Here is a 13,933-nt window from a genome sequence, read left to right as displayed (position 1 = left end):
TTAAAGTAGTGGGGTCTTTGTCTAACCGCCAAAGTTTACAAGTTTTTATCGCAAAAAAAAAAAAAAAAAAAGTGTAAGGGGTCTTTGTCACTGACCCATAATAGATAATACGAGGGTCTTTGTAATTTACCCAAAAAAACCTCAAATCACGTGACTGGCGATTCGTTTGGTGAATGGTGAGTGCCACCACTCGCGAGTCGCGAGTCACGAGTCACGAGGGAGGGGATCAACAACGGATGGAGATCGGCCATCGGATCAGATCACATCACATCACACGATCTACTGCTGCTCTCCCAGACTCCCAGTCCCACACCCAATAATGATGATCAGAATCTGTCCTTCCTCTTTCTTGCGCTTGGCACTTGGCAGCCACCACCCACGGTGGGTCCTGATATCTCGCTCTTTCTTGGTCGTTAGATCATGAACTCAAATTAATGTCCATGATGCTGGAAACACACCGCTTTTTCCTTTTCCAGTCGCTATTTATTTCTGCTGCTGCTGGCTCCTTCCCGTCAAATGCCACTCTCTTCTTTTCGGTTAGAGTTCTGAATTCTGATTCCTTCTCGTACCTCGACAAACATGTATGTTTTGATCGTTGAGCTCTGCAACGCATAAGCGGAATTCCATATTTGAGAAAATTCTTCTGAGGATGGAGTCCCTTTCGAAGGGCTCTAGAGGTGGGTTTGCAGAGCTTTGGCGGAGGCAGGTGGGTCTATCTCAGCCCAGAAGCGTCGAACGACTGATTGGCGGTTCCGAGGTCTGGATTCTTACTGTTTTCCCTCCTCTCGCTGTTGCTTATTCATTTTTCCTTTTTCTTCCTTTTGTTGTATGACTCCTTTCTTTCTGTTTGGAGGAATTGAAGTTAAGGTCGGGGTGTCTTTGTTTATTTACTTACTGTGAAGCTTTATTTATGAATACCAATGTGTAGTCAGTTTTGGTTGATAGACTACATTTTTCTGTATAATAGCGAGAATATAATTCTGGAATTCTACCTTTTTTTTCTTATTTTTCTTCTTTGCTTCTTGGGGTTAACTTGCACTACTGTTTAGGGTTTATGATGAACTAGGTTGATTATGTTTAATAATATCTGATGAGAAGAAGACTTTGGTTTTTGTTATTTTTGTTAGATTAAGTTATTATTTATACTTGTAGCCTGGAAATTTGAAGACCCTGGACCCAGTTCAGCAAAATCCTCTTGGCAACCCATTAACAAATGTTGAATGTTTATGTATTCTAAATAACAGATGATCTTCATGGAAATGATCACCCTCCTCTCCCTACGAGTTAGAAGTGTCCACATGCTAAAAAGCAGTGTCTGAATTTACTAAATGTGGTTGGTTCTTTTTTTCATCTTGTTATCGGAGTGTTATTGGTTGTTCTTATTAAATCTTCTTTTCTGCAACAGGTTCTGGTAAAACGGATCGATCTGTATGGGAAACTAGATGGTCATGAAGGTTGTGTCAATGCAGTAGAGTTCAACTCTACAGGCGACTTTCTTGTCTCGGGTTCTGATGACACAGAAGTCATATTATGGAATTGGGCAACTAGAACTAAAAAGTTCTCGTATCCTTCTGGTCATATAGATAATATATTCCAAACCAGAATCATGCCATTCACTGATGATAGAAAAATAGTAACTTCTGCCGGTGATGGCCAGGTAGATTCATACTTCCATTCGTTCACTCTCAAAAATGATTCCCCAAAAATGCACTTTCATTGTTTCAGAATCTTGGTTGTGAACTTGGCTGCAGTTTCATGTTTCATAGCCTGTTGACATCTTTGTAAATGTTGATGCAAGGATTTTTCTTCTCTTTTCTTTCATTGTTTCCCTCCTTTGAACGATAATCTTGGCAGTTCAGGCTACTATTTAAATTATCATTTATTAATTTGGCATTTCAACAATATTGAGGTGGTGTTACTTGGAATATGATGACAAGTCGGTCAAGACATAGGCCAAACATCCCTGTTGTTGATTATTGAAGAATTTAGTTGGTTAGCTGTCGATCTCAGAAATCTGAGGTTGCTCAGTGTTATTTCTTCTAAAATAACTCCTCTCAATCTAATGGAATCATATACCAGCAATCGATCATTATCACGGTTATTTCTGTCGGGCTTTCTTGCCCTTGGACCCCAAAATTTTGATCAACTTGTAGCTTACTAAGATTTTGTATTTAAACCCCATATTAGTAGATTATTTGTGGAAGGATATTAGAAAACGAATCTATTTTACTCTTGTTTTATTTTCACATGAAAAGACTTTTGTTTTTGTCTTGTAGTTTCTTATCATGGGTCCCACTGTACCTGTAGAGCAAGGTAGCCAAGAGTTGCATAAACTCATTGTTATCTAGCATAGTCTAGCATTCCTCTTATTTGTGTGCGTGTGTGCCTTTATTGTTGAAAGAACCTAGTTGTAATGTATCTAGTAACTAAAAGAACCTTGTCAAGTGGCTCTATTTTTGGTTTAGATGAAATATCTTAATCCATTTCTGGGTTAATGGTAAACCTTGGGCTGTCAAGCATGAGAATGTCAGTTTGAGTCTTAGAGAAGCCACTTTGTGCAAGAAAGTGCCAAATATTAGGACTGTATCTCAGTCTACCTCCCAAGACCACAGATAGCTGGACCAACATTGGGTAATGATATTTCATGAAATAGCTTGACCATTTGTAATCTTAAAGAAATGATAATAGGTCTACCTTTCGATACAGGGGCATGGATGCAATCTAGGCTAATATTTGAAGTTGCAGGAGGATAAGACCCCCAACAGTGGCTTTTTTTTGTAAGCTGATGAAATATCTTAAGCATTTGTGATGTTTAAGAATTGAATCTAGCCTAGTATTTGAAATTGCAGGAGGACAAAACCCAAAAGTGACCTATGTTGCATAAGACACAAGCCTCTTCATCTACCCCCTCCCTCACAAAGAGAAAATAAAAAGAGAACATAAAGAAAGATACTTTGAACCTGGTTTTCATAATCGCTTTCAGCCACTTCCTAGTTCAACCCACTAACAAAAGAAACCATCACCAAAGCCTTTTACCAACTATATGGGCTTAGCTATAATACATGAAATCATGCTCTGCCATTCTATTTTGTTCAGTGCCACATCCATATTCATATCCATTGTGAGATGCTAAGGAGAAATAATGACATATTTTAGATGTTCTCTTATTGCAGATCAGGCTTGGTCAGATCTTGGAGGATGGATGGGTTGATACAAAAAGGTTGGGAAAGCACCAAGGTCGTGTATACAAGCTTGCTATAGAGCCAGGAAGTCCCCACATATTTTACAGTTGTGGCGAGGATGGTTTCATCCAGCATGTATGTCAGATTCACTGTCAAATCCTAGTTATTTCATGAAAACGGTCCCGTTCTTGTCATTAGATTTATGGAGCCCTAACTTTATTTTTGCAGTTTGATCTGAGAAGCCACTCTGCTACCAAGCTTTTCTGGTGCTCTTCCTTCACTGGAAACAAAACACCCCACACAAAAATAGAATTGAATTCCATTGTGATTGACCCAAGAAACCCAAATTATTTTTCCATTGGTGGTTCTGATGAATATGCACGTGTTTATGACATCAGGAACTACCAATGGGATGCGTCAAGTAATTCAGACAGACCAGTAAATACCTTCTGTCCCCATCATCTGATTGGCTACAATGGTGTTCACATCACCGGGTTGGCATACTCTAAGAAGAGTGAGCTGCTTGTCTCTTACAACGATGAACTTGTCTACCTATTTCAAAAGAACATGGGCATAGGTCCTGACCCTCCGTCTGTTCCAGCTGAGAGTTTACAGAAACAGGAGCAACCACAAGTGTATATAGGGCATAGGAATTCGCAAACAGTTAAAGGAGTAAGCTTCTTTGGACCCAGTGATGAGTATGTTTTGAGTGGGTCAGATTGTGGTCATATATTCATATGGAAGAAAAAGGGTGGTCAACTCTTGCGTCTAATGGTGGGCAATAGGCATGTAGTAAACCAGCTTGAGCCCCACCCTCACTTCCCTGTTTTTGCCACTAGCGGGATAGAAAAAAATATCAAGCTCTGGGCTCCTCTGGCTAATGATCCCATTCCACTGCCTGACAATGCAGAGGAGGTACTTGGTGAATTCAGCTTCAAAAAATATACCAATATTTCCTTCTTTTAGGTATTTATTATCCTTGGCCTTCTTTTGACAGATAATGGAGGCTAACAGGCAGGGCAGGGAGGATCGTTCACGGATCACACTTAACCCTGATGTTATCGTGCATGTATTGAGGCTGCAGAGAAGGCAGACATTGGCTTATATTGAAAGGAGATACACCAGGGCTGATCAAGACAGTGATGGAGAAGATGAAGGAGAAACATATATTTTTGGATTGTCAGATGGTGATTCTTCTTCTGAAGAAGGTTTGAATAATAGAGAATGCAATATTAGCTAACGTATCATGTATATATAGTCTGTTAGCAACTAGCAAGCCATTTTTTTATCTAGTCAAATCTACCCTTGTTTGCAAATAAAATGGATGTAAGTTATTCCATGAAGTCCAAATTTGGTGTCTACTCCTTTACAAGTTTCCTGAATTGGTGGAGAAACTCATTATTAAACCCACTGTAAGGAATACCAAGTTAACGACAATAGAATCTTGGGCACACTCAAACGTGGAGTATTGGCATTGTCCTCGCTCTGTTTCAGTAATTTATCTACGCATTCATATGATGCCATTTTCTGCAGGTTAAAGTGAATGCCTGGTGATGTCAATACCTTGAATTGAGGGAATTTGGGATGCCGTGGTTGTCAAACTGTATGGTTCATTGGTTTAGTACCGAAAAAAAAAAAATTGCGATGGATTCATTCCCATCAACAATGAGTGTTTTTCATTGAGTTTCACTGTTTCAGACTCTAATTTGGAGGCTTTGCTGTTACTCCTAGTGAGTGCTAAAATCGTTAATGTAAAGCCTAGGCACGTCTCCACCTATGATGACCAAATGAATGCCACGTGGCAGGTCAAAATAGTTGGCTTGACTGACAAGTCAGACCCTAAATTATCCAAGCGTCCTAAATACCCTTCTCCCAGATTTTCAAGAGAATCGACCCACTACTTGCAATTTCTGGAGTTTACTTTCATTCCTCTTGAAAAAGGCTGTGGATAGTAAAACCACATTACATAGCCCTTGGGCCATATTGTAGTTATAAGTTTTAGGTTCTTTATTATTATTATTTTTTTTTTAACACTGGAAGAGCTCCATGCGATGCACGGCTGGTGTAAGAATTAATATAGCGGGGGAGTGACTACAGGTTTCATGATAAAAGGAAAACTGAAACAGGCTGGTGTAAGAATTAATATAACGGGATCGAACATCAGCTCCAAATGCCCAATATTTAGGGTTGGGTCTAGGTCCAAATTTTACATGTGGCTTCAAGGGATTTGTTTTTTTAAATCTGTCACCGGTCATAAGTACGAGTGGAACTTGTGTGGGCTCAACCTGAGACCAGACCGACCCAATCCAAAATTTTACACAAAATGAATATTTGGTCCTCGGGCTGGGTTTGGGCCCAAGACTTTGGACTTTTTTAATTCTTTTTTGTTAGACTTAAACCTAGCTCTTAGGTCATCCCAATATGAGCTTAGCCCGACTATATACATGCATATTTATATAAATAAATATATCATATATTATACATATTTTTAGAGTGAATTCATCTACTAACCTGAGCCCAACATGTTCATCAAATTACAATACGGGCTGGGCTTGGATTGAAAAGATCAAACTTGATCTTGGGCTCGAGTCTTAAGCCCAAAACTGGGCCTGGGTTGAACATAAATCCAACCCAGCCCGCCCCACTTGCACCCCTAGTCATAAGTTATCATTGCGCATGGCAATTTCATATAATTTGTTGGATAATTACTTGATTCACTTCATTGCAAGTACGTATGTGTATATGTGTACATGTCAGAGAGAAAGAGAGGTGGTTATTCAATATAGATAAACGGTGTCTTTGCAGCAAATTGAATGAAGCCACTAAGCTTACCATAAAAAATACATGGGTAAACAGGCATGACTTCCATAACTATTTTTTAGGGGGTAGCATCTCAAGCTGAGATGCATGTTAGAGAGAATGAATGAATCTTATGAAACCCTAATTGACAACTACATAAAATTAAAAAAAAAAGGGCTAAAAGGAAAAAGAAAAATGAATATAGGAATCTCAGAGATTAGATAATATAGTTGCATGTCTCCCTTCAACAGTAGTTATTTCACACTTTCAGGAACTCTTAGCCTCCTCAAAAATTTTCACCTGCGTCCGGGTACCTATTCCACAGCCAAACAAACTGTTTGTCTATATCAGTTTACAATATTGAAAATACCCAACCAACCCACACCAAAAAAAATCAATAAATTAAATAAACTTAAACATAAGCATCTCAAAGTTGCCCAGATCTGCATCTCAAAGTAAGTTTATCTTCTGCTTCCCTCAGTTCTCGGACCAGACTCTCTAATTCTAAAATCCGATACTCTGATTCAGTGTGTTAACATTGTACCTGTGTTAGGAACCATCGCAGTGGGCTTGGAGATGATAGCTGGGACGGTGGCCATGGGCCCCGCCGCTGCTGTCGGTGGGAACATGTGATGAGCAGGAATTCCCATCGTCTGCGATTGATGGTAATGATAGAATGGATACACAGGCATCATTGTGTTTGCGTTCATCATCCCTTGTCCCGCCGGGTACATCTGCGTGTAGTGCCCATTCATGTAGGACCCACCGCTGTAGCTCAGTTTCTATGCATCATCCCCCATCACAATAAGTCAATAATACATTCTTTATTAAGTTTTAGCAGCCAATCAACCAAACCAGCATTCATAAATTGTTTGATTCGGTATCATTTATCAATGCAATGGCCAATGGGTCCCATCGGAACCATCCGTTATGATGATCAAAGGTTCAACCAAAGGCTTGGATGTAGCCACAGGATCGATACATAGCGCTAGATCTGATCATATTGATTTTGTTGTATCGTGAAGTGAAGTTTACTTACAGGGTTGTAACCGTAATCAGCGGCAATGTAGGTCGGAGAATACCTGAAAGGATATTTATATCGTGTAAGGCGGACTTATCTTTCTATTTGTAAATCGGACATCGAAGAAGCATCGTGAGAAGATGAAAAGAAGAAATGCATGCATACCCGTAGAAAGGAACCGCGTGATGGTGGTGCTGGTAAGGCAATGCCGGTGTCCCCGTCGGGTAGTACCACTGTACCTGATTCGGTGGTGCCGATGACGTGGACCTCGGTCCAACACTAGATCCTTGATGATCAAAACCAAACCTTTGTTTATAGAATTTACGGGAAAAAGAAAGAAAATAGCCAACTCCATGATGGATATGGCAGTGGCTCTCTCTCATCAGTCTTCTCTTATTAAGGTACCTACCTTGTTGAGGTGTTGTTGAGGGCGACGGAGATGGCGATGACTTCGCACGGCGAGCCCCGAGGGAAGCCAGGTTGCAGTTTGCTCGGCGGCCGTTGATCACCGGTGTGGGGTCCTCGCATGCCTTCTTCGCCGCTTCCGCGTCCTTAAACGTCACCTACAAAAAACCAACCCCCCGCGTAGATTAGCCCAGCAGCAGCAGCGTATGTATGAAACGCCAAACTGGTAGATCCTATACACAACACTACTTATGACGCCGGTGTTGGTGTCGGACACTTACAAATCCGTATCCCTTGGATCTCCCGGTGACCTTGTCAGAAATGATGACTGCCTCCAGGATCTCACCATACTTCTCAAAGTGCTCTCTCATGGCTTCCTTCTGCGTCTCCCATGCTAACCCCCCAACGAAAACCTTGGTCAGCGTCGTGTCTCCGAACTGCCCGACATTGTTACTCATCGTCATTTCCGCCGATCGATATCTCCCCCTCTTTTCTCTGGTGAACTTGAAAGTTCGAACACGGTTACCAACTCAACTCCTCTCTTTCTCTTTCAGGCGTGAAATTTTCTACCCAACCCCATGTGGTCTTCGAGAACAGAAGCTTTAAACAACTCTGAAAACCCCACCCCAGTACAGACGAGAGACTACAGAGAAGCAGAGAGAAGATGGAACTGGAAATATGGAATCCGTTGGGCTTGGGCAACCAAGGAATATAAGGAGAGAGGCCGCAAAAAAGTGTTACAGCTTGGACTGGAAATAAAATAAGCAAGAAAAACAGAGACAGACAGGCAGACAGATAGACTTGGCTTGTCCATCAACGTGGTCTGGAGTCCTTTTCAACTCTTTTTTTTTTTTCCCACAATTCCACTGCTATTTGTGCATTAAGCCGTTAGCTATCTATCCACCACTCCCAGTACAAGATGGGCCAATTAAACGGTTCAAATGCAGGGATAGGACGCAGCGTGTAATGCCACTTAGGTCCCATGTTTTAACGTTATTAAATTGTATTAAAGTAGATTAATAATCGCTTGAGAATTATTACCTCCACAGAACCTTATATATTAGGAATATAAGATGATTACGACACGAAGGATCACTTGGTGATTACGACTTATATATGTGTCGTTTCAAAAAGACAGCTTAATGTGGTGCAACCATAACGGATTTATCGTACCCGACGACTTACGTGCAGCCCAGAGCCCACAGCCCAGTCTTACTTAGCTCGCACAAAACGATAAAGCCGGTCTTTGAAGGTATTCCTTACCGTTGGATGCTCTTGAGATCTTGATAGAACGAATCTCAATTACAGATGAACGGTGGAGATAGTAAGGAATATGTATGTCGTACCGAAGTGGACTCTTAACAGATTACCAATTGCGGGAATTCGAGATTCCCCTTCGGAGGCAGACGAAACGGTCATGATAATAGAAGGAAAGGGACCTACGTAGTCCAACCGACTACAACAACCTCGATACGACCTACTCCTTGCGGCATCACGTGGTCCCACTGATCAGTGGTATAGACAGTTCAATTGGTGGGTCCCCTTGAACTGTTCGAGGGAGTAATTCTGCTTTGCTTGTGTATTTTCACCGAAATTGGGCAATCATAATAATTGTTGGGCTTGTTTTTCCTGTGGGCTTTTTAACCAGGGGAACTAAACTTTTGGAATTAGGACTGAAATTAATGGTTGAGATTGTTTTCATTAAGCATGCTTCCAACTTGTCTTCTGGATTTAAGAGGTCGTCCCGAATTCCGAATGGACGACCAAATGGCAATGACTCATCGCAGAAATAAAATTTCATGTTGTACTATATATTAATTCCGCGATTCCAGGCGTGATTGAAGAAGATCCAACGGTGTGGATGAGGTGCAATCTACCATGACCTCAGGAATTTAAAGACAATCGAATGACCTTGAATTTCGCAAGAAATTCTATAATCAGATTAGTTTGATTTTAGGGATATTTCGGTGGACCCCATGCAAGAGATGAGAGAACTACGGAACGAAATGTCTGCCTGATGTTAGTGAGGATATCAGTCAATATTCTCATAATAGCAATAATATGAGTCAGTTTCTTTATGTTCGAAAGTCACACAAAGATGAAGGCTGAAGCTGGACGGTTTGAACTTCTGACTTCTTTTTCTTTTTAATTCTTCCCAATTATCCCCATGGAATGGAAGAAGTATGAGGAGGTGCATTTGGATCCAACGGCTGATTTTTCATTCAATTGAAGCCTTGTAGAAAAGAAAAATACATAAATCAATAGTTAAATACTACGGGAAAGGAATATCAAGGAAAATATTCTGTGTATAATACCCGTGGGAGCTAGGCAAGAGGGGATAACACAGCGAGGCGAGCACGTGAATCTACTGATATCTGACGGTTTGGATTGAATCTAGACAGAACAAGAAAATTTAACCAGTTGTGTAGTTTTAACGGAGGGAGTGTTTGGCGTACTGGTCATTGAACTGCATTGACTGGTCGTTTGGTGACGGCAATTTGAGAAGGGGAAACGGGCGGTATTGATGAATGCCAGCCCAAGACGCGGAGAGACAAAGGAGAGAATAAAAAGGAAGAGGAGAGCATGGAGCACGGTTGGTATTGATTCAGAGGAGATGCTCTCTGCAGTGCGGGGCACTTGGCATGGGGTTCAAACCAACATTGGCCACGTGACGTTTCAAGTCTGTCTTTCTCTGCATTAAGTGGGTGGCAACGTGGCCAGCTGTATGGCAGAAGGGTATTCTGGTCTTTGGAAATGAAGGTGAAGGCTTCAGTTTGACCAGCAAATAGGACCCCCCCCCCGGAGGAGAATGTGGGGGTGATGGTGTGAGCTGGAATTGAACTGGTTGTGAGTTGGCCAAGGAGACAGAAGACAGTTGCAGCTAATAATGTTGTTGAGAGAGAGAGAGAGAGAGAGAGAGCGCATCGGAGTGTGGAAGGGCAAAACAAAGTACGATTTATGACGAAGAGAGGGGCCAAAGCCAAACCGATGAGACTTGAGACTGAAAGGCGATAGTGGTAACGGCCATCGGAGAGTTTCTAAAAGCAATCCCTTTCTTTTTCTTTTCATTATTAAAACGATGTATTGACGCTTAAGTCCTCTATGTCCTCTTTATCTCTATTGATTGAGCCCTTGAGCCCTTGAGCCCTTCCCTAGTTCCCTTCCCAACTCGAATGGGGGAGTCTGTTTTGGGGTGAGTTGGCGAAGCCCGTGCCGACACGAAATGATGGCCACGTCGTGGAATCGAAACATATCGTGCGAGGCTTGAGGATTCCTTCTTCCAAATCGTTGTTTGGCTTTGGCATGGGCGTAGCTTTTGAGGCAGCAGCGATCAGATTGTGCGATATTAGTAAATCTAAAGCCAACCTATCTAACCACCGTGCTTCTTCTGGAGAGAGGGAGGGAAGGAGGTGATGATATCATATGATGATCCCTTCCCTTTCAAGTCTCTGTGGCAAGCCCCCTCTGCACTGCAGTCACCAGTCTGCACTGCTCATCCCTCTTCACCTGCACGTGTGCAACACTGCAACTAGAGAGCTGGTCCCATTGAAATACACGTGTATCTCACGTGCTGCGGGTGTGACGTGTGCCCGCTCATGATGTGTAAAAGAAAATAAATATACGGTGGTGGACGGTGGACCTGGTGGTCCCTCCCCTATACCATATCAGCCGCTGTCTTCGCCCAATATTTCGGCTGGGACTCACTACACTGGAATGACTGCTGATCCTTTCGGTGTAACGTGATGTTGCAAACTTCAGTACACGAGACACAGCTACAGAGACAGTGAGGCTGCACCGGGTCGTGTATGTTGACCGGGTCAAACCCAATGTATGGGACGAACCGGTTAGGGGCGTGGGATGTGATGAGGGGTGATTTGGCCCTCCGCTCACCTGGTGACATGTGGCATTTGTCGTGACTGCTTGACACCTCAATACCATGTGGATAGATGCGTATCTGGCTAAGTCAAAGAGATGCACTCCAAAATCCGTTCAGGGCACTTCAGTTACTCATTAGAGTGACTAGCAACACTTCATTCAAGGCCGACCTATAGTACTTCATCATTACCAATCCAAAGGACTTTGGCGTCAGAAGCAACCTCTTGAAGACTTGTCAACCTATGGTACCTATCAGTACCGATCCAAGGGACCTTGGCGTGAGGAGCGACCTCCCTGCGAGACATGTTCGCCAACTTCCCCCGCAAGTGTCCCACCATTCCCAGGTCCTCCGGAAGTCAGCTCCCATATTGAATGTTCTGAATGAAGGCACTCTCTGAGGACTTTGGACCAGTCAGCCACGTCTTCCCAGAGATCTCGAACATAATGAGTGGAACTCACGTCAAACAATACCTATATAAAAACCTCATTTCCTGCTTCAAGTGGTATGTGCAATTTAATTCTTGCAACTCTTTCGCTCTTTTGCTCTCTCTAAAATCTCGAATTCACCGACTTAAGCATTAAAGTACCCACCCCGGATAAAACAGCCAGGATACTGTAATACTATCTTTTTGCAAGTTGATCCGACGAACTCGTCAACTCAACATCGAAACTACCTTTCATAATAAATAAACAACTTTCAATATATGCAACTCAAAAATATTTTCGATGATTAGTATGCAACAACTTAGAAGCTGTGGTAATGTTTCTTATGTTCTAGCTAGGCGTATAGACCTCTTCATGGGCCGGGTTGCCCGGCCAAGTCTATTCCTTATCGGGCTAGAGCATGTTCTGATGCATGTGGGTAGTCTTTATCAGTATACAACACCCAACACCGATCACGGTTCAATATGAACAAATCTAGGCCATGATCTGAATCCGTTACCTGATCAGGAAATGAGGGTCTATTTGATTTGATTTTAGTTTTTATGTATCATAACTTTCTGCTATGATGGGCATTACCTTGCTTTTGTAAGATAATTTTTTCATAATAAATAAACAACTTTCAATATATGCAACTCAAAACTTTTTTCGATGATTAGTATGCAACAACTTTCAATATATTCTAGCTACGCGTATAGACCTGTTCATGGGGCGGATTGTCCGGCCCAGTCTATTTCTGATGCATGTAGGTAGTATCGGCCCCGATTATTTTGTGGGTCAAAGTCTTGGACTTCTTAAATTAGCCTAACATGAGCCAGAGCCTGGCCCGATAATTAGTAATGATTACTTCTTATCCACATCGAGCTTTCGGGCTTGAAATTGAACTTCTTAGGCTTGGACATTTTCTATGGATAAGCAGTATAATCCAGCCCAACCCAGCCTTTGAACAATTTCTATGGGACATTGGAATCATGCATTTAAGGAGTCCAGATCTCTTCATATCTTCCTGTACATCAATCAGAAGGTGTCATCTCAACATCCTCCCATGCCTGAATCTTACATGTGTAAGTGGGATTAGCATATGTTTCAAATGTCTTCCATTCCTCTTATCCCATTTTTAATAAAACGAATAAAAAAACAGGGGTTAAGATTTCTTCTTCCTCTTTATCAAATAAAAATGGGTTTGCTCTCAATGAACAGAGTCCATTACTTTCGTCATCCACGATGAGCCGACTAAGCTACTAGTACTTGGGGAGTGGCTGACCATACAGACAATGGTAATGAAAGAAAGAGTCGGCACTGAACTCCTGCACCTTCCTACCAAATGGAATCTCTTTATATGGCCGATTATAGCTCACGTTTAGCCAATAAAAATTCAATCTCATGACCTTCTTGGGGATACTCCCTCTGATCCTGTTATGGGATAAGTCCAAATATTCTAGGCTCTTGACTAGCTTCACCCTGGAAAGACTAAAGTCAAACTCATTCCATGACAAGTCCGGTCGCAACAATGTTCCATTTCTTTTGAACAATACCGACGCATCTCCTGTAAACTTGTTCTTACTAATTAAGATAGATTGCTTCTGCATTGAAATGGCTTAGCGATTTGGGAATCTTATCAGAAAGTTGTTTCTGTGAAAGGTTGAAATGAAGGAAGCGATTTTGTGATATCCAAAGTGAGTCGGGAATGCTTCTTGTCAATTTATTACCTCCTAGACCCAGAAGTTCCAGTTTGGGAAGATTCGCTATGGAAGCCAAAATTGAACCAAAGAAATTGTTGTACGGTAGATTGAGGATCCGGTGGTTCTGCAGTTGGTCAAGGAATTTCATAAGTCAGAAATCTTATTCATTGTTTTTCTGCTAGCTAATATTCAGATCCTGGCCCTTTTTTTGGGTAAAACACAAAAACCTCCTCTAAAGTAAGTTTATGACAATCACAAAAACCTCAACTGTAATTTAACTTTAATAAATATCTCCCCTAAACTTTTGAAAAATCAACAGAAACCTCCCTTCTGTCATTAATCCAAACGGAAAACATCAAAATTACCCCTGACTAATTGTCGAGGCATCATTGAAAATATATTAAAATTCTAAAACTACTCTCATTCGATTAGCATCACTCCTGTGATTTTATGAGCCTTTTTTGAGAGCAAAAGAATAGAGTTTAAACCCTAACACCACTAAACACTTGCATGGCACCATCATTCAA

The 13,933-nt window shown here is 41.6% G+C and overlaps 2 protein-coding genes across 4 annotated transcripts; one reads left to right on the top strand and one right to left on the bottom strand.

The window, feature by feature from the left end:
• Positions 1-436: 436 nt before the first annotated feature.
• Positions 437-4,641, top strand: LOC148868298 (uncharacterized). 2 transcript variants are annotated; one of them, XM_088967357.1, is made up of 6 exons: positions 507-757; positions 1,245-1,313; positions 1,406-1,657; positions 3,174-3,317; positions 3,411-4,097; positions 4,180-4,641. In XM_088967357.1, the coding sequence occupies exons 1-6, from the start codon at positions 650-652 to the stop codon at positions 4,420-4,422; spliced, it is 1,503 nt and encodes a 500-aa protein (XP_088823483.1). In that variant the 5' UTR covers positions 507-649; the 3' UTR covers positions 4,423-4,641. The 2 variants fall into 2 exon arrangements, with proteins under 2 accessions (XP_088823484.1, XP_088823483.1); XM_088967358.1 differs by lacking the exon at positions 1,245-1,313 and having other exon boundaries at positions 437-757.
• A 1,294-nt stretch (positions 4,642-5,935) lies between these two features.
• Positions 5,936-8,405, bottom strand: LOC148868297 (putative RNA-binding protein ARP1). Of its 2 annotated transcripts, none has more exons than XM_088970760.1 (6): positions 7,689-8,405; positions 7,412-7,565; positions 7,168-7,288; positions 7,021-7,063; positions 6,526-6,763; positions 5,936-6,315 (listed from the first exon to the last, which is right to left on the bottom strand). In XM_088970760.1, exons 1-6 carry the CDS (start codon positions 7,869-7,871, stop codon positions 6,296-6,298), a joined length of 759 nt encoding a protein of 252 aa, XP_088826886.1. In that variant the 5' UTR covers positions 7,872-8,405; the 3' UTR covers positions 5,936-6,295. The 2 variants fall into 2 exon arrangements, with proteins under 2 accessions (XP_088826886.1, XP_088826885.1); XM_088970759.1 differs by having other exon boundaries at positions 5,936-6,295.
• Positions 8,406-13,933: the final 5,528 nt, after the last annotated feature.

This window comes from Nelumbo lutea, chromosome 2 (genome assembly GCF_056320005.1).
Source record: "Nelumbo lutea isolate HS-2025 chromosome 2, American lotus-T2T, whole genome shotgun sequence".
In the NCBI taxonomy this organism is placed as follows: Eukaryota; Viridiplantae; Streptophyta; class Magnoliopsida; order Proteales; family Nelumbonaceae; genus Nelumbo; species Nelumbo lutea.
The sequence above is the reverse complement of the archived record's forward strand: the minus strand, read 5'-3'. Positions and strand labels throughout refer to the sequence as shown.